The sequence below is a fragment of the Anomalospiza imberbis genome, chromosome 3, assembly GCF_031753505.1.
Source record: "Anomalospiza imberbis isolate Cuckoo-Finch-1a 21T00152 chromosome 3, ASM3175350v1, whole genome shotgun sequence".
Taxonomy (NCBI): domain Eukaryota; kingdom Metazoa; phylum Chordata; class Aves; order Passeriformes; family Viduidae; genus Anomalospiza; species Anomalospiza imberbis.
The window spans coordinates 3,625,841-3,643,754 of record NC_089683.1 but is presented as its reverse complement, the minus strand read 5'-3'; the positions used below and the strand labels follow the sequence as shown (position 1 = coordinate 3,643,754).

General features: G+C 50.9%; 1 protein-coding gene across 4 annotated transcripts in view; it reads right to left on the bottom strand.

The window, feature by feature from the left end:
• Window positions 1-1,763: 1,763 nt before the first annotated feature.
• LOC137470120 (small basic protein 1-like) overlaps window positions 1,764-17,914 on the bottom strand; it is a 30,608-nt gene continuing 14,457 nt past the window's right edge. For 2 of the 4 annotated variants that reach the window (XR_010996888.1, XR_010996886.1), the window contains exon 2: window positions 17,441-17,681. Coding sequence is in view for 1 of the 4 variants with exons in the window: in XM_068183156.1 (XP_068039257.1) it covers window positions 1,868-1,998; window positions 2,407-2,464 (189 nt within the window). In the remaining 3 variants the exon portion in view is untranslated. Of the gene's footprint in view, window positions 1,999-2,406; window positions 2,663-17,440; window positions 17,682-17,914 lie in introns of those variants that run through there. The other 2 variants (XM_068183156.1, XR_010996887.1) reach the window with 2 other exon arrangements.

Here is a 17,914-nt window from a genome sequence, read left to right as displayed (position 1 = left end):
ATATTTTTAGGTTGTCTCATCCCACCCATGCCATGGGAAGGGACAACTTCCACTATCCCAGGCTGCTCCAAACCCCATTATGGAGTTCACTCCCCTTCATGTGGCCTTTCTTTTCACTCTCCTCTCACAATTAAAAAAAAAAAAAAAAAAAAGAAAAAAAAAAAAGAAAGAAAGAAACAGCAAAGGAGTTTTAACTTTTTTTTTTTTTAATATTTCCTTCTGGAATTGTTAACCTTTAATCAAACTTTCAGCCTTGTGTGTCTGTGAAGTGTCACCAGCTCAGGGCTGGTTTAGGTGAATTTTCCATCTTTCGTGTCCTCTTGTCTGGGCTCAGGTGAATCTTGACAAAATCTGTGGCTCGTGGTGGGCCATCCTGTATCAAATGGGATTTCTACCTGCTGCCAGCCCTCAGCCTCTGTAAACTGGATCTTAACCCCCTCACACTCAGCATCTCACCCACTCTGTGAAGAGACACAGTCCTCTTGTCTACACCCGAAGAAATCCCACAGCTTTATCAGGTTTCCTATATCCCTGGTCAGTCTTTCAGCTGATAAAGAGTTTCAGGTTATCAGTTTATCCTAAGGATGAAAATTTTATCCTAAAGATAAATAAAGGAGCATAAGCTTGGTCATTTTTTTTTTCCTGTTCTTTTTTTTCCTACTGGTCTGCCCCAAAATTTCCAGGTGCAGAAATGGTCACAAAACCCTTGGAGCACCTCATGTTGCATGTTCAGATGCACCAGCAGGCCTCATGTGTTCTGGGAAATGGCAGTTTTGGACAAATATATAAATTATTATGAGGAAGAAATCACTTTTACCTCCAGCTTCATGTGCCAAGATCTCTGCTGATCACAAAGGATGTTGCTGAGGAGAGGAGACACAGCCCTTTCTCCTGCAGAAATTGGGAGTCATCTCACAAGAGGGAGAGGTCTGCACCCCCTCTCTTCTCTTGCATCACCTTCCAGTCCTACAAACACCCATGCAAAGCCTTCTTCTGTGTTTGTAAGGCCCCAGGGCTGGAAAGTTCCTTTATTTCCTGCAGGGTTTCAGAGACACAGAGCTGATTTTTGCCCTGTGGCCCTTTAGGACACAAACATCCCAGCCTCCAGTATTGCTGGAGTGTTTGTGGGGTGTTCTGAGCCACCCTACACTGGATCAGTCCATGTGCCCTTGCAGAATAACTGGAGTGATTGGGTTATCCCACAGGGGATGGGGCAGGGAAGGGGTCACTGAGGAAATCCTCATCTGTTCTCCTGTTCTTGGTGATCCCCACGGTCACAGACTCTGCTGAGAAGGCTCTTGGTGAGGGTGTGCAGGACAACCACGGGACCCCAAAGCCTCAGTGGCTGCACTGGTTGCTCTGTGGGCACCCCAGGAATGGGATTTTGGGGTGCAAGGGGAAGGTGGTGTGCTGTTTGTCTCCCGTTCCCACCTCTCCGTGGGACTGAGAACCCCGGTGCAGAGGCTGGATGGGACTGATGGGGCTGTTGTGCCCCCTACAAATAACCTGGGGTTCAGCTTGTGGAGGAGGGAGGCACTGGATTAAGCCACGAGCCCCCACCCAGCCTTTGCCACCACTGCTTTCAAAACCCCAACACCTTTGCTTTTCCTGGGTGGCATTTTGGTGTCAGGGGTTTGGGGCTGCCAGAAGCAGCTGGGGCTGCCAGGGGGGTGTCGTGACCATTCTCCAGGGAGCTCTGGCTGCCAGCCTCTCCCGGCTGTCCCCTCCCGGGAGGCGAATGGACCTCACAGCACACAGAAATGATCTTATCTGCCCATCTTTACTTCAAAGCACTGAGCACCGCCTCGGCCACGCCCTGGACACAGCGCCGGGAGCCCCACGGCTGCGGGGCTGGGCTCCTCCAGGGTCATTTCCCCTTTTTGGGAGAGGGGATGCAGCAGTGCAGCTCCTCGCAGTAGGGGCTGAAGGACCACTCCTCGGTTTCGCCGCACGCGTGGGCGCAGTACCCGTCACAAAAGCCCTTGGGCTGCCCGTGCCCTGCCGTGGGAGGAGACAGAGCGGGGTTATGGAGAAAATCATGGATATGTAGGAGGACAGAGCCCTGGGAGTTGTCTCCATGCTGGTTCCAGCGTGGTACTGATGCTCTGGGGTTAGACCCACCAGGGAGAGGATGCATTTCATGTCCCCACTGAGCTGGAGGACAGCTGGGCACTTACAAACCATCCCTCTACTCATGTTGGATCCCTCTGCCTGAGGGTGGGAGATGGGATTTGCAGTGTGGCATTCAGCCCATCCCAGCCCCACTGTGCCTGCCAGGCTGAGTAAATCACCAGGGACCTGATCCCCCCGCCCCAGAGATGAACCCCCTCCCTCACCCTGAGGCACAGAGGCTGCGGAGGACACAGGTCACCCCGACTTCTCCACCTCCACACGTTCCTATCTTACCTGGGGTGGCCAGGGAGAAAAGCAGGAGCACAGCAAAGACCACGCAGAGCACCCTCATGGCTGGAGGCCAGGGGGGGATCTTGGCACACAAGATCCGAGGTGTCTGCGGGGTCTGAGGGCAGAGGTTTTATAGAGGGACTCTGGCCACGAGCAGCACGGCCAGAAGAGAACCTTGGGCAAAGCCATCTCCAGAGGGCTGTTGTTTGCTCTCCAGGCTGTGCAGTGTCACCCTGCCCCGCTGGGCCCTCTCACAAAGGCACCTGGCAGCCAGGCCCGTGCTCCACGGGCACGTGGGGCCATTCCCGCTCTCCAGATCCGGCTGTTGGGCACGGCCGTGCTACAGCAGTGCCAGCCGGGGCTGCCCACAGCACAGCTGCTGCCAGAGCAGCTGGAATTCAGCCTGGGATGGCTCCTGATAAGCTCTGGGTGCTGTCTGCAAGGCACAGGCACAATGGGGTATCAGATCCATTCCCCAGTGGTTTTATGGAGCATCCAACCCTGACCAGTGCTCTGGCACTGAGGATTAAAGAGTCATGGAACAGAACCCCAGAACAGTTTGGATTGGAAGGGATCTTAAAGACCATCCAGTCCCACCCCCTGCCATGGGCAGGGACACCTTCCACTGTCCCAGGTTGCTCCAAGCCCCATCCAGCCTGGCCTTGGACACTTCCAGGAATCCAGGGGCAGCCACAGCTTCTCTGGGCACCTTGTGCCAGGGTCTCACCACCCTCACAGCCAAGAATTCCCAATATCCCATCTAAATCTTCCCTCCTTCAGCTTTAAGAGATTGCCCCTTGTCCTGTCCCTCCATCCCTTGTCCCAGGTCCCTCTCCAGCTCTCCTGGAACCTCTTTAGGCCCTGGAAGAGGCTCTGAGCTCTCTCTGGATCTTTCTCTTTTCCAGGTGAACACTCCCAGCTCTCCCAGCCTGGCTCCAGAGCAAACGGGCTCCAGTTCTGTGATTCTGTGATCAATTTTGTGGCTCCCCTCTAGACTCAGTCCAACAGCTCCACATCCTTCTTATTGAATCAAAGAATCATGAGGGTGGGAAAATGCCTCTGAGATCCTTGAGTGCCATGAACCTGGCACCACTGTGTTCGCCACACATCCCCACATGTCATATCCACATTCCCTTTGGGACACTTGCAGGGATGGGGACTCCACCACAGCCCTGGGCAGTCTGTGCCAGTGCCTGATCACTTTTTCAGCGAACAAACTTTCCCTAATATCCCATCTAAACCTCCCCTAGTGCAACTTGAGGCCGTTCCCTCTCATCCTGACCCTGTTCCCTGGGAGCAGAGCCCAACTCCCCTGGCTGTCCCGTCCTGTCAGGGAGTTGTGCAGAGCCACAAGGTCCCCCCTGAGCCTCCTTTTCTCCAGGCTGAGCCCCTTCCCCAGCTCCCTCAGCCCCTCCTGGTGCTCTAGCCCCTTTCCCAGCTCCATTCCCTTCCCTGGATGCTCCAGCTGGGGGATGCCCAGGGCATGGGGAGTTCAGGGATGGGTCATGTCCAGCTCTCACCCCCCAGCATCCCCAAGTCCTTCTCCCAGGGCTGCTCCACCCCTTCATCCCCAGCCTGGATTGATCCTGGGGACTGCCCCAACCCTTGCATTTGGCCTGATTTTCATCACATTGATTTGGCCCAAGCCTTTTTGGGGTATTTTTTCTGAAATCTTTCCAAAAAAACATGATGCTGATTAAAAGGGATGTAGGCAAATATGTAAATGAAGCTAAGGAAATGAATTGCCATACCACATCTGATCAGAAGTCACTTGTAATTCCAGTGCTATCCTGCCTAGTAACTTCCATGATTTTCTGGAAAGAATTCTTCAAAAATTCACAAATGAGAGGTTGAAAAGGACTGCAAAACATCTGGGGACAGGATTAGAAACCCGGTGGATCACCTCATGCCAAAACTATAATGAAAAAAAACCCATTAAGTAATAGGGGAAGCTCCCTTGTCTATACAGACAATGATAATGATCTGGAGAACACAGAACAAGGAGTTTCTGGCTGTGGGCAGTTCTGCAGGGATCATTTGTGTGGCAGTAGATCACAGGCAGGCACCAAAGAGCCGAGTCAGGGTGTTGGGAATGCAGCACCCATTGTCCTACAAGTGCAAACAAAAGCTGAGTCTGGAAAACAGGCTGTACTCAAGGCACGGCCTTTGGGAAGTTCATCCATGCTGTCATGTGCTCCAGGGAGGCAAGGAAGGGGCTCAGGGTGGCTCAGAAAATGGCTCAAGGTCACCAAGAAGACCCAGGATAGTGCCCATCCCCTGTGCTGGCACTGCTGGGGCACCTCCAGTGCTGGGGACAGCTCCAGGACCCTCACGAGAAGGACATTGAGGGGCTGGAGCGTGTCCAGGACAGGGAACAGAGCTGGAGAAGGGGCTGGAGCACCAGGAGGGGCTGAGGGAGCTGGGAGAGTGGCTCATCCTGGAGAAAAAGAGGTTCAGGGGGGGCCTTCTGGCTCTGCACAACTCCCTGACAGGACGGGACAGCCAGGGGGGTCGGGCTCTGCTCCCAGGGAACAGGGACAGGATGAGAGGGAACAGCGTCAAGCTGTGCCAGGGGAGGTTTAGATGGGATATTAGGGAAAGTTTCTTCACTGAAAACGTGATCAGGCACTGGCACAGACTGCCCAGGGCTGTGGTGGAGTCCCCATCCCTGGAGGGATTTAAAAGCTTTGTGGATGTGGCAGCTGGGGACATGGATCAGTGGCGGCCTTGGCAGTGCTGGGGAATGGTTGGACTGGATCTCAGAGGTCTTTTCCCACCTAAATGATTCTGTGATTCTGTGGTTAAGATGTGTCCTGACAGAAAAAAAAAAAAAAAAAAAAAAAAAGAAAACAATCAAGTGGAATGGTTATGATCAGGAAAGAAAAGACATGGAAAACATGACAGATGACAGCCCTCAAATCCAGGAAAGGGGATCTATTGATCTATTGGTGGCAAGGATGAGAAATCAGTGGCATGAACTTTGGCAAATTCTCCAAGGAGATTTTGCACTTAATTTTTTTTTTTTTTTACTTGCTACATTAATTTATAAATTGCTTTTTCAATACATTTGTCCTTTCAGTGCATTTTAGCTTCTTGCATTTCTTGTTCAAGTTCCACATTTCAGCTATCCTCAGTGAGAAAAAGGACTTTTTTTCACTGTTATGATAAATACATGATTTACCTTCATATCCCACCTATTTCTTGGGTTAGGAAAATTGCAGAACTGTAGTTCTGTCCTGCTTAGGCCTCTGAAATGTTTGCAGCTTGTGATACACCTTCACTAAGTTTCTAGCCTGAGCTGACAAGTTCCAGTATATTTAATTTTGTGAAAACAAGTCCCCAGTTCTGCCACCTTTCTTTAACCTCTCCTTTCCCTACTAAAGGCCATCAGGGATAGGGAGATGAGCAGTGCACATCCCACACGGCGATGCAGGATGCCCAAACCTCCTTCCCAATTGGCTTCAGGCAATTCAGACGCCCCCCCCCCCCCCCCCCCCAATTTGTACAGAGATTATAGACTTTTCCAAATTCTCACTGATTCAGCATTTGTCATTTTGCTGCCCTGTTGTGTTGTAAGATTCATCTGCTGCACTCTGAGGATTCAGGTTTGAAGATATTGAGTAATTCTGAAGCAGCTTCTTGTCCCCTCAGCCTCTTTCTCTTCCTGGCTGTTTATCAAATTATTAAACAGCCCAGTGAGCTGGGGCTGGAAAAGTTCCCTCGCAGAGTTTGGCTCTTGTTAGAAAGCCCAGGACTGTCTGGAGGGTCTGTGGGGACGAGGTGATGATCAAAGTGTCCCATCCAGGCTCCCTGGAGCTGCCAGCCCCAGAAGTCCCACACATCCATCCATCAGAGAGGACAGCCAAAGGCACCTCCCTGAACATTCACTGAATTTATCAGGGAGATTTTGCAGACACGGTTCAGAGGTGGGAGCAGGGATCCTTTCCAGGCCATCAGTCCCACATGGTGATCAGCCTGGACAATGCAGGGAGAGTTATCAGTGCATGGTGGCCCTGTTGCATCCCTCTGCATCCCTGCCAGAGGCTGGGAAAGTCCCGGAGTTCTGTGATATCAATCTTGCTCTCCTCTCCCCGCTGCACCTGCAGATCTCCATCAGGTCCCTCTGACCCACAGCCCCATCCCAAGGACCCAGATATCAACATCCCCTATTCCTTTGTGCTCCCATCTGTGCTGGGATCCTATCTGATGTTGGGCAACCGCATCTGGGGCAGACAGGAGGTGCCTGCCAGCACAATTGGGGAATTCTTGTGCCATCACTGCACGCCCAGCCCCAAGCAGCACGACTTGGATGAATTCCCGCGTGTCCCCAGCATCCTCTGCTCCACAAGGAAATTCTCTATAAAACCCAGCAGCTCCAGCCTGCCTGTACATCACCTCCTCCCTTTGAGGTCTTCAACTCTCCTCTCTCCAGCCTCCCTGAGATCCCAGCTCAGCTCCAGCCATGAGGTTCCTATACCTTGTCTTCACTCTTTTCCTCCTCTTCTCCCTGGCCACTCCAGGTAAGATGGGAAATGGGGTGGATGAGCTTTATACTAGTTGGGATTCTTTTAAAATAACTTTAGCTCAGTTCTTACCCTCTGAGGTAGCTGCTATAACCTGGGTAGGTACTTCAATGACTTCTTTCCAGGGACAATAAAATGAGAACTAGCTCGGGGAGATTTGTATAGGAATAATTGAGGTTAAAACATCAGTTCCAGTTTAGGAGTGAGCCAAGGATAAACAATTCCAAACAAGAGTCTGGATGTGGCAACTTCTCCCAGGGATTCGGAGAATTTCATAGTGCTGCTGGAGGGCTTTTCAGGCAGCTCAGTGTCTCTGTCTAAATTCAGCCCTGGTTGTGTTTAATGGCTTAAGATGATAAAGGGTAGATTTAGTCTGGATATGAAGAAGAAATTCTTCCCTGTGAGAGTAGAGAGGGTGCCCAGAGAAGCTGTGGCTGCCCCATTCCTGGAAATGTCCAAGGCCAGGTTGGATGGGGCTTGGAGCAGCCTGGGGTAGTGGAAGGTGTCCCTGCCCATGGCAGAGGGCTGAAACAAAGAGATCTTTAAGGTCTCTTCCAACCTAAACCATCCCATGCTTCCATGATTCTATGTTTGGTTTATTGATGTGACACAACTGTTGCTGACATTCTCTGTTTCTCAGACTCTAAAGCTCTTTGGTCCCTCTCCAGGAATCAAGAGGGGATTTTGGGCTGAGATCTCCCAAAGGGGTGTTAGAAACCCCCCTCAGATGTCAATTCTCACGCACCTGGGGCAAGTCTTTCCCTTGGCCCACTTTTCACCTTTTAATGGTGAATATTTGGTGCCAGGCTGCTGTGGGACCAATGTTAAGACCTTTGCAGCAACCTTGATGTGGTTTTTGCTGCTTTGCTCTGAGAACATTGATCCTTTCAGGAGAGGTACAAGGGAAGGAACCACCTATGGGCACAGGGGGACATCTTTAACCACTTTGCTTTTGGGGCATCTCTCAGGAGGGAAATGGGTCTGCTTCCCTTGGGAGCATCTTTTCCAAAGATGAGGGGAGGGAGGTGCACAAGGAGCTGTTCTGACTTGTCACCTTCCAGGTCCCTTCCACCTTTGAGGCTGGGCTTGGACAGGAGTGTTGGACATGTGAGGGAATGGAGCAGGGTCTGATCCTGCTGCCCACTGTGACTGGGAAGGGATGGGAGGGGATGGAAATGGGAAGCAGAGATGGCGAAATGGGGAACAGAGGTGGGGGAAGGGGAACAGAAATGAGAAACAACCACTCTCCTTCTCCTCTTCCAGGCTATGGGAAGGTCAGGAAGACCTGTGCTCCTATGGGGTACTGCTCCCCGAAATGTCGCGTGATGGATTTGAAATACACCTCTGCCGACTGCAAGTACTCGTGCTGCATCCCAACTGCCTGGAAGGGGAAATAAGAGCTGAAGAGGGAGCACCTGGGGAAGAGGAGGCACCACGGTGGCTGTGGGAGCAGATTCCCAGCTGTCTGAACCCATTGCCATCCCCTCCTCTTAACAAATAAAACAAAGAAAAAAAAAGGAAATGTAACTCTGACATGTGTGGTGTGGTTACTGGTGTCCTCATGGTCCCTGCATTAAAACAGGTTCCCCAAGCCTAGCCCAAAGGCTCAGCAGCATCAAAAAAAGCCTGAACATCCACTGACAAAAAGCTGCAGGTCTGATAGGGTGGGGATTTGGGAATAAGGTGCTATTTTTCCTCTTGACTTCCCTGTGGCCCTTAACAAAGCCCTCTGGAGACAAGAGAGATTCTTTTAGCTCATTGTTGCTTTTCAGGTCACAGGTTATCTGCAGATGTCTTTAAAACTGTCTGTGGCTCAGCAATCTCTTCTCTCAAGCATAAGACAGCCCTCTTCCCATGAAAATTTCAGCAAGTGGGAAACAGAGAAGCAACAAGGCTCTCACAGATCCCATGCAATGGTTTGGACAGGGGGAGATCCCTCAGCAATTGTCACCATGGGCAAAACAGACTCCGCTTAGGAAATTGAATACAATTTATTGCAAGTCAAAATCATGGAAAGGAAAAAATATCTTAAAATTCAGCCCTCCCTGCCTGCTACTTTTTCCCATTCTTGGTGTCACTCCTGAATTCTCTCCCTCCTCCTCAGCAGGGGAATGGGGGCTGTGGTCAGTTGTCTCTGCTGCTCCTTCTTTCTCAGGGGCTGGGCTCCTCACACACTTCCCCTGCTCCAGTGTGGGTCCTTTCCATGGGGTCAATCCTTCGAATAGGCTGCTCCACACGAGTCCCCCAAGGAGTCACAAGTCCTGCCAGGACTCTGCTCCAGCATGGGTTTCCCCCAGGTTCCTTCAAGCATTCCCCTGCTCCAGTGTGGGGTCTCCAGGTGCTGCATGTGGATTTCTGCTCCCCGCTGGGCCCCCATGGGCTGCAGGGGCACATCTGCCTCTCCCTGGGCTGAACCCTGGGCTGGGAAATCTCAGCTCTGGTGCCTGGAGCAGCTCCTGCTCCTCCTTTGGCACTGGCCTTGGAGCAGGGCTGTTCTCACGTGTTCTCATTCCTCTCTCCAGGTGCTGTTCTGCATTTCCCCCCCTCTTTTCTTTCATCTGTTATCCCAGAGGTGCTGCCACTGTCACCGATGGGCTCAACCTTACCCAGTGGCACATCCATCCTGAAGCAAACTGGAATTTGCAGAGGAGTCAGGGACCAGAAGAGCCATAGGGACTGAGGGATCATTTTCCATCTGGAGAAAAGACAGCTAGAGGGGTGCATTGGGAACATTTGGGGCAATTTAATCCTCCATTTATCTTCTCTGCTTCTCTCCTGCTTTTACATTGCAATGCAATGGATGCATACAGTGCAGAGAGACAACAACAGCAAATCCACAGGGCTTGGGATCCATTCAGCGTCTTAGAGCTGTGAGATCCATCTGGATGTGGAAGGGAAGCCCTTGTTCCCAGTCCCTTCAAGTGGACACACTTGGAGCAAGAGCTTTTCCAGTTTTGCTCCCCAGGGCAGGCAGCCCCAGCCTGCTGTCAGGCCATTCCAGAGGGAAGAGCATGGTGCAGTGCCAACATTGTTCAGGCTCAAACATCCATTCTTTGCCAGGAACACAACCTGCAGTGTCTCTGCTTGGGTTCAGCCTCTCCTTGGACTGGAGGTGCTAAAGGAATTTTTTTGTTTCTCCACAATGGGGAGGGAAATGTGGGAAGGAGCACATCAATCACAATCTGGTATAAATGTAAATGCCAGGACTTCTGGTTCTTCTGCCAGTAACCTGCTCTAGTGAAAAGTGTCCCGGCCCTGTCCTGTTCTTGTCCCTGCCCATGGCAGGGGCTTGGAACTAGATGAGCTTTAAGGTCCCTTCCAACCCAAACCATTCTATCATTCTGTGACTCTTCCCAGTTTGTGTTGAAGTTCACTTTGGGAGGGCAGCAGAGGCCTGAGCCACTCTGGCCATCTCTGACCTTGGAATTTTACTATGTTCTGTTAATTTATATGTAAAATGCGCCTTCAGGCAGCCAGAGGGCTCTTCTGATAGGAAAGACATTTCAGCTTGATAACAACTTGCTTGTCCATTGCCACAGGATTCGGGGATCTGGTGGAGAGTCTGGACAGGCAGCTGGGAATGCCCATGGTGGGATCGGTACCAGTCCTCTCAGGCCTCTGCTTTGGAAAGGGAGAAAAAGGGCTCTCAAACTCATTGCTTTAGCACTGATCACCCCAACCATTCCTACAAGCCAGCACCAAGTCCCCTGAACAGGGGGACTGTCACACTTGTCTGTGCTAAAAGTCTCTCATGAGAGGGACACTGGCACAGGGCACACGTGAGCCCTTCAAAGAGCCAAATGGCCAAATGGATGTCTCATTGTCAGATGGCCACTGGGTTGGAGTGACATAAGGTCCCATTAAGCAGCAAACAATGTGTCCTTGGATACCAGCAAAGTCACGCTCCTCCTAACGCTGTCCTCTCTGTCAGGAAATGTCTATAAATATCAGGGTCTCCAGCCTTTTTCTGAGCAAGGTCTCCCTGCAAGGCTGCATCCCAGAGCTGCTGTGGTCCTGGTGGATATCCAGCCATGAGGGTCATCTACGTTGTCTTTGCTGTTTTCCTAATGGCCTTGATGGCCACCCCAGGTAAGGTGGAAAATTGTGTGGAGCAGAATGAGAGATAAGACTGAACCATAACGGAATTAAGCTGAAAGTGTTCCAGGAAGTGTCCAAGGCCAGGTTGGATGGGGCTTAGAGAAACCTGGGATGGTGGGAGGTGTCCCTGCCTATGGCAGGGGGTTGGAACTGGATCAAGGTCCCTTCCAACCCAAACCACCCAGGGATTGTATGCAAAAAAAAAAAAGTTTTCCAGGAAAGTAGGTGTGGGTGCTCTTGCAAGGAGAATTATGCTGGGTTTGGTTCAAAAGTCTTTTGGAGTGGAGTTCAGCTCCAGAATCATGCCATACTGAATTTAGGCATCCAACATCTGTGGGTCTCCATGGGAACTGGGCCCGGTCATGGTCACTGGACCATGCTGGTGACCACGAGGAATTAGTCAGTGTAGATTCAGATCTTTCCTTCTCTCCACAGCCAAGAGCCAGCCAAAAAGGAGCTGCAGAGGGCATTGCTCCAGGACCTGTGGCAAAGGAGAGAGGGAGGAGCACACTGAGGACTGCGGGAGGATTCACTGCTGCCTGACACACAGGAAAAGGAAGTAGAGAGGAGGACAGAAAGTGATGCTTGCAGTGGTTTCTTCTTGTTTGGCAACAAATTTGTTTTCTTTTTTCTTTGTTTTTTTTTTCTTTTTCCTTGATGGAAAAATATTTTGCTCCTTTCAATAAAAAAATATTGAAATGTGAAATGTGCTGTGGGGTTCGTTGCCTTCTAAAAAGGTTGGGTGCAGAGGACCAGGAAAAATCCAATCAGTCTTGCCAGAGAGGTCCTTGTTCATGGAGATTATGTGGTCAAATGCAAATGCTGCCAGTTGAACCCATTCCCCCTTGCCCTGCCCCTCCATCCCTTGTCCCAAGTCCCTCTCCAGCTCTCCTGGAGCCCCTTTAGGCTCTGGAAGGGGCTCTGAGCTCTCCCTGGATCCTTCTCTTCTCCAGGTGAACACCCCCAGCTCTCCCAGCCTGGCTCCAGAGAAGAGAGGCTCCAACCCTCACCCCCTGAACTGCCAATAATTTGGAAATGACCATGGCTGTGTGAGCAGCCCTGTGTGGTAGCACAGGAACACTTAGAAAGTGCAGGATCCTTGGGATTAAGGTGAAGCAGGAGGGGAGAGGCACAATCTCAGATAACAGATTGGATCCAGCCAGGGCTAGTGCAGTCTAAAAACTACAATGCGGCTTCTGAATCTAAAAATTGCCACCAATTATTAAGTTTTGTCCCCAGAAAGACTTCAGTTTTGTCCTTTTATGTGTCATTGAGACCTGTTTCGGAGTTGACCTGATGGGGTAAACAGCCCATGTCATTCCTAGAGACTCTTCCCTAGGACACAGCATGGGAAATGTGCCCTCCAGCTGCTCCTTTTCAGCTGAGGCTCCATCTCTAGGCATCACAGGGGATACCTAAAGGAGAAAAGTCTGACAAACGTGGAAGTGATCCTGACCCACTGGTGGGAGCAGAGCTGCAGCTGGCACAGGTTTCCCAGAGAAGCTGTGGCTGCCCCTGGATCCCTGGAAATGTCCAAGGCCAGGTTGGACAGGGCTTGGAGCAACCTGGGATGGTGGAAAGTGTCCCTGCCCATGGCAGGGGATTGGAACAAGATAATCCTTAAGGTCCCTTCCAACCCCAAAAATTCTGTGATTCCATGATCTAGGGCTCTTCTTTGCTCACCATTTCCTTGGAAAACGAAGCATAGACAAACCCAAATCAGCTTCATGCCTTGCTGATCCCAGTTCCCACTTGTCACTGTGACTTTCCTCCTAATGTCTCCAGGAGGAGCAGCTGGAAGTCCCTACTGCAGGGACTGTGCTGCCACTACACCTTGCTCCTGGGGGAGACTGGGTGGGTTTCCTGGAGAAGAGCTCACTGTGGCTCAGGGAATTGTCTTGGGATTTTTAAGGCCAGTTTTTCCTTCCATTCCCATCAATGTCCTCAGCTGTGGACTCCAGTGTCACCCACAATGGCACCTCCCAATTATCCTAAGCCCAGAGGAAAGGGCTCCCCTGTGTCTCTTTGAGAGGAAGGAAATCATGCTTTGCTCAGTTTAATGCACAGCAAAGGGAAAGAATTTAAAAAGTCAAATTAAAAAATGGATCACCCCAGTTTTATCTGAGAAAAACAGAGAATACACTGTGGATAGTGACAATTTCATCTTTTAGGGAGGATGGGATCAACAGGGATGAACAGAGACTATTAAATGTATAACTTTGTGCAGGTGCCAGTCCAAGTGCCAGGTGGGGGCACCAGCAAAGGTATTCACCAGTAAGGAACAGGAATGGGGGCTGCTCACACACCAGTGATAGTCTGCACATGGCCAGGTAATGCCAGCTGGCCTCAGGCCCAGCAAACAGGCCCTGGCACAGTTTAATGGACTGGAATAGACACCTCCAGAGTGTCCAAGGCTACGGGAACAGAGCCAGGAATAGGCTGTGTGACTTCTTTCTCTAGGGCTGGCAGGCTCAGGGAAACAGTGGTAGAGGAACAGTGCAGAGGGTGTTGGTTTGCATTTGTAGTTTGGTATCTGTAGTTTTCCACTGACTGCAAATATAATGTGGAGAGAAGGGAAAACTGATAAAAGGGATGCTTGGAAAAAAATGGGGTTTATATTTGTGTTTTCATCTTCCACTTCCAAGGTCTGGAGGACAGAGATGCATGAGATGGGTGCATAAAGGGGATATAATTTCCAATCCTGATGAGCTCCTGCAATGAACACTGAGGCAGAGTAAAATCCCTGGGGGGAGAGGAAGATGGGAATCTTGTGAGGATGGGGAGGCCCTGGCACAGGTTGCCCACAGAAGATGTGGTTGCCCCATCCCTGGAAGTGTTCAAGGTCAGGCTGGACAGGGCTTGTGATAGTGGAAGTTGTCCCCGCCCATGGCAGGGGGTGACTGAGAAGGTTTTTAAAGCCTTTTCTAGCCCAAGTACTCTGTGATTCTGTGATTTCTTGAGGGCACACGTTGGAATTTTGTGGGTGGGTGACCACAAAGCCACACAGCAAAGGCACCAGGAGGGAGAGCTCATCCCACCATCTCATGTTGTCCTTTTGCAGGGAAGAACAGTTTGGGAATCACAGGGAGTTGAGAGCCCAGGCCAGTGTATTACTGGCTCCTACACTTCCTTCCGGAGTTCCCAACCCAAACACCCCCTCCCACAGAAGCTGCTCCAGGCACCATGGATGGTGAGGAATGCCACAGGAACAGCCCAGGATGCTGGGGCTGCCGGCAGAAGGCAACTTTGGGTGATGTACAACCAAGAGAAAACCCAGATCTCTTCTCCACCATCACTGCTCCAGGCAGGAACCAGGAAAATCCCAGTAGCACGGCTGGAAAGGCGGCTTTTAGCAGCTCTCTGCAGCTTGAGATCCCACGGGCTGCGCCAGCCGCCGTGTCGGGCTCAAGGTGAAACGCGTGCTCGTGGTCAGAGCCCGGCGAAGATTTAGGGAAGGCTGCCATCTCTTGGATAATTGCAAAATGACGGCACCTGCCTGGGAAACGCTGCTCACGCAGCCCAGGGATGCCAGCTCCAGCCTTGCTCTCGGAGAAGGGCAGGCTGAAGTTACTCCCGCCCTGCCCGTGCGCCCCGCAGGCCGATCCACGCCTTTATTTAGGGCAAACTGGGATCAGATATGGGAATGAGCTGATTTTCCGTCTGGCTTTCCGCGCCTTTCAGCGGTGGCTGCCTCTGTGGGGCTGGGGCTGCACATCTGTAGAGTTTTATTTGAACCACCTTCCAGCTGGCTGCCTCAGGTCCTGCAGGTCACACACAGGTGGCAGAGGTGCCACTAGACTTGGGACAGCCTCTCTGGGGTCTCTTTGCCCATCCCTGCTGTGCTCAGGTGGTTACAGGGGCTCCTTTCACCTTTCCATAGGAAGCCTTTTGCCATTTGCAGTGGCCACACCTGCCCTGCCAAGCCCTGAGGTGCAAACCCTGCCCTCCTCTGGTTCCCGGTCCCCAGGGTCCCCTCCACTGCCCTCTCTCCCAGATCCAGCTGCTCCATGGCTCGAAAAGCATCCCAGCACCTGCCTGCCTGGTGGCCCACTTTCCTGAAGATTAAACATTTGTCTAATGGCCATAAGCTGCTTAAACATGTCTTGGGCAAAGCCCCTTTGTGAGTATCCCGAGAATAAATGGCTTCCTGCTGGGACCACTGCTATGCCCCCACTCCAAAGCGTTTCTTATGGATGCCTCATCTGTTTTCCTTCCCTTTTGTGCCTCCAGTCTGCTCATCTCCTTTCCAGGAGTGAGGAATTTACCCCATTGTGGACAAAGGGAAATGGCCTGTGCTGCACGGCCAAAGAAAATCCCCAACCCTGCCTCCCTTTTCCACCCTGCTCCATCTTTCCAGGATATCCCAAAGCATGCCCCTCCCTCCAATCCCATATGTGTTTACCCAGCCAGCCAGCACCATAATGTTTAGGATCTGCCAATGCATGAGTGTGCAGCACTTTCTAATTAGCCTGACAAACCCAAATAAATTCAGAGCCAACATATCCAGCGCTTCCAGGATTTTCCACCCCCACATGCCTGTCAGCTCTACATCTCCATTGTTTGTCCTCCCTGCTACCTCTGACCAAGCTGCGACCTTTAACCTAGACCCAAAAAAGCATGAAACACAAATAAAGTGACTGTTCTAAAGCTGTTTTTATTTTTGGCAGGCATGGGAGGAGGACCAAGCTGACCAGTACTGGGAATATTTGCTCCAAACAGTAAGAATTGTGATTTTTTTTAAAGGAAACTTTCTATCATGATGACTTTAACTTGTCACTCAGTTTTTGCCTCCTGAGGATGTATGATATAGACAGCTCTGCTGCACCCATTTTCTTTTCTAAAAACAAATTCTGCCTCTAAAACCCAATAATAACCCACCTTCCTATGCTCTGAATATCCAGCACAGAAATAACAGAAAATACCCAAGCACTTGGAACAAGGCAAGGAATTCCAGTAACACCCTGTGCCCTAATTCATCCAGGGCTTATGCTATTAGAGAAGGTGATGCTAAGCTGGTGCTCCTAAGCTGTGGCTCCTTGGATATTAGAGAAGGAAAGAGTGTGGGGGAGGTGGCTGGGATGGAGAAATAGGCAATGGCTTAGCAATGCCAGGTTTTAGAGTGTCATGGAGGCTGATGGCTGTGATTCCCCTTGGAAAAGAGCGGTCTGGTAGGAGGGAAGGACTTGTGGACTGCATGGAGAGCTGAAAAAGAGGCAAAGTGATGCTATTGCCCCCAAAACTGTTCTGCTTTTCAGCTGGAATGTGGGGTATCCCCCATGTATATTCCCCTCGGGGAATACCCCCTGGGGTATTATACTCCTGGGGTATTTCCCCTGGTGTTGGGAATCCCAAGATTTTGGAGGCCAGTCCTTCAGCTGCCATGGTGCTGCGAGGGCTGAGAGAAAGCAGGAAAGGTCCTTGGGAAGCAGCATGAGGCATAAGGGAGATGTGGAAGAGAGAAGGGAAGCGAGATGGCCACAAGAGCAGGAGGGATATGGGCAGGGGGAGTTCCAGGGGCAGAACATGAGCAGAGATCAGGAAGGGAATGGTTACATTGACCAAGGTCATGTGGTGGCTTCATCAGGATCCCAGGATTTGACACAGGAAAGGGCTGGTGAGGTGCTGGAGCTGTGGCTTGAAGAGGGGAAAAATGGATGGAGGAATGATGTCAGGGAATAAAGGCAATTGGTGCAGTGCCTGTATGACCAACAGGATTTAGAGAAAATCCAGGGACACCACCTGCTCTGGTCTGGGTGTCACTGGAAGGGAGGAGTCACACCCCACAAGTTTGGGGGCAACTGCCAGCCCAACCCATGGCCAAACAGCCCTTCCAGGGGCTATGAAACTATCTGGATCACCCAGCAGTCAGACACCCAGTTCCTGCTATTCCCCTGGAGAGGAGATTCAGGTCTTCAGTCCCTAAATGTGATTAGTGACCCCAGTCATAATTACTGTGTAGGACCAGAGCACCTCAGAGCACCCAGATTCTCTCCAGAAATTTATAAATCTGTTAAGAGATTTACAATTTAAACATGGTCTCGTGCATGCCCCAAAGCCAAGACAGAGTGGCCAGCTGGGCTGGATCTGCTATTAAACTTTCTCAGTCTTCAAAACAGGATGATTCCTCCAGGTGGTCCATTGGGAATGGTCCCTTGTCCATGTCAACTCCTGAGCTTCCCAGGTTATTCCAGCCAATGTCCCACCTGAGCTGCAACAAGCAGTTCAGCAGTAGGGGTGACTATCTGTTCTCCAAATAGTTTCATTCCCAGTTTTAGCCATAGCCTCAGGGATTTTAATCCCAGTAGGGTGGAGTTGGACAGTGGCCACATGGCCACAAGGACCAGGAGCGGAGCAAACCAGAAGCAAAGACCTTCACCAGCAGTGTCAGCTCATAAAACACGAGGCAAAATTGTAACTCATGCAAAGATAAGAAGCCTCTTTTTCGCTTTACAAGTGAAAATGCTGGAACTGAGTAATTACTCCAGGCCTGGCTATCCAGTCAGAAAGCATCAGGCATTTCTGAGCAGTGCTGGGTGAGGGACCGACGGGGCTGGCTGGCATTTCATCCCAGCTTCCTTTCACTTGAGCAATCCGCTACGGAGACTCTTGCTTTAGTCACTTTTACGGTCCTTGCACTCAAGGCTGCAGCAGCATGTGCTGGAAGAGATGCTAAATGTTATTTTGTGGCATTGTTTCCCCTAAAAGTAACATTTTTTCCTTCTTCCTGAGTAGCTGTTCCCCTATTTCTTGTGATATCTGGTGCATTTTCACTGAGAAATGTGAGCTCTGGCCAAATTGTATGTGGAATCCCTGAGTTTCTTCTTGTCTTTCAATTTCCCCTGAAATTGAAAGGGGTGAACTCATCATCGGCCCTCTTCTGCTGGGTCTCA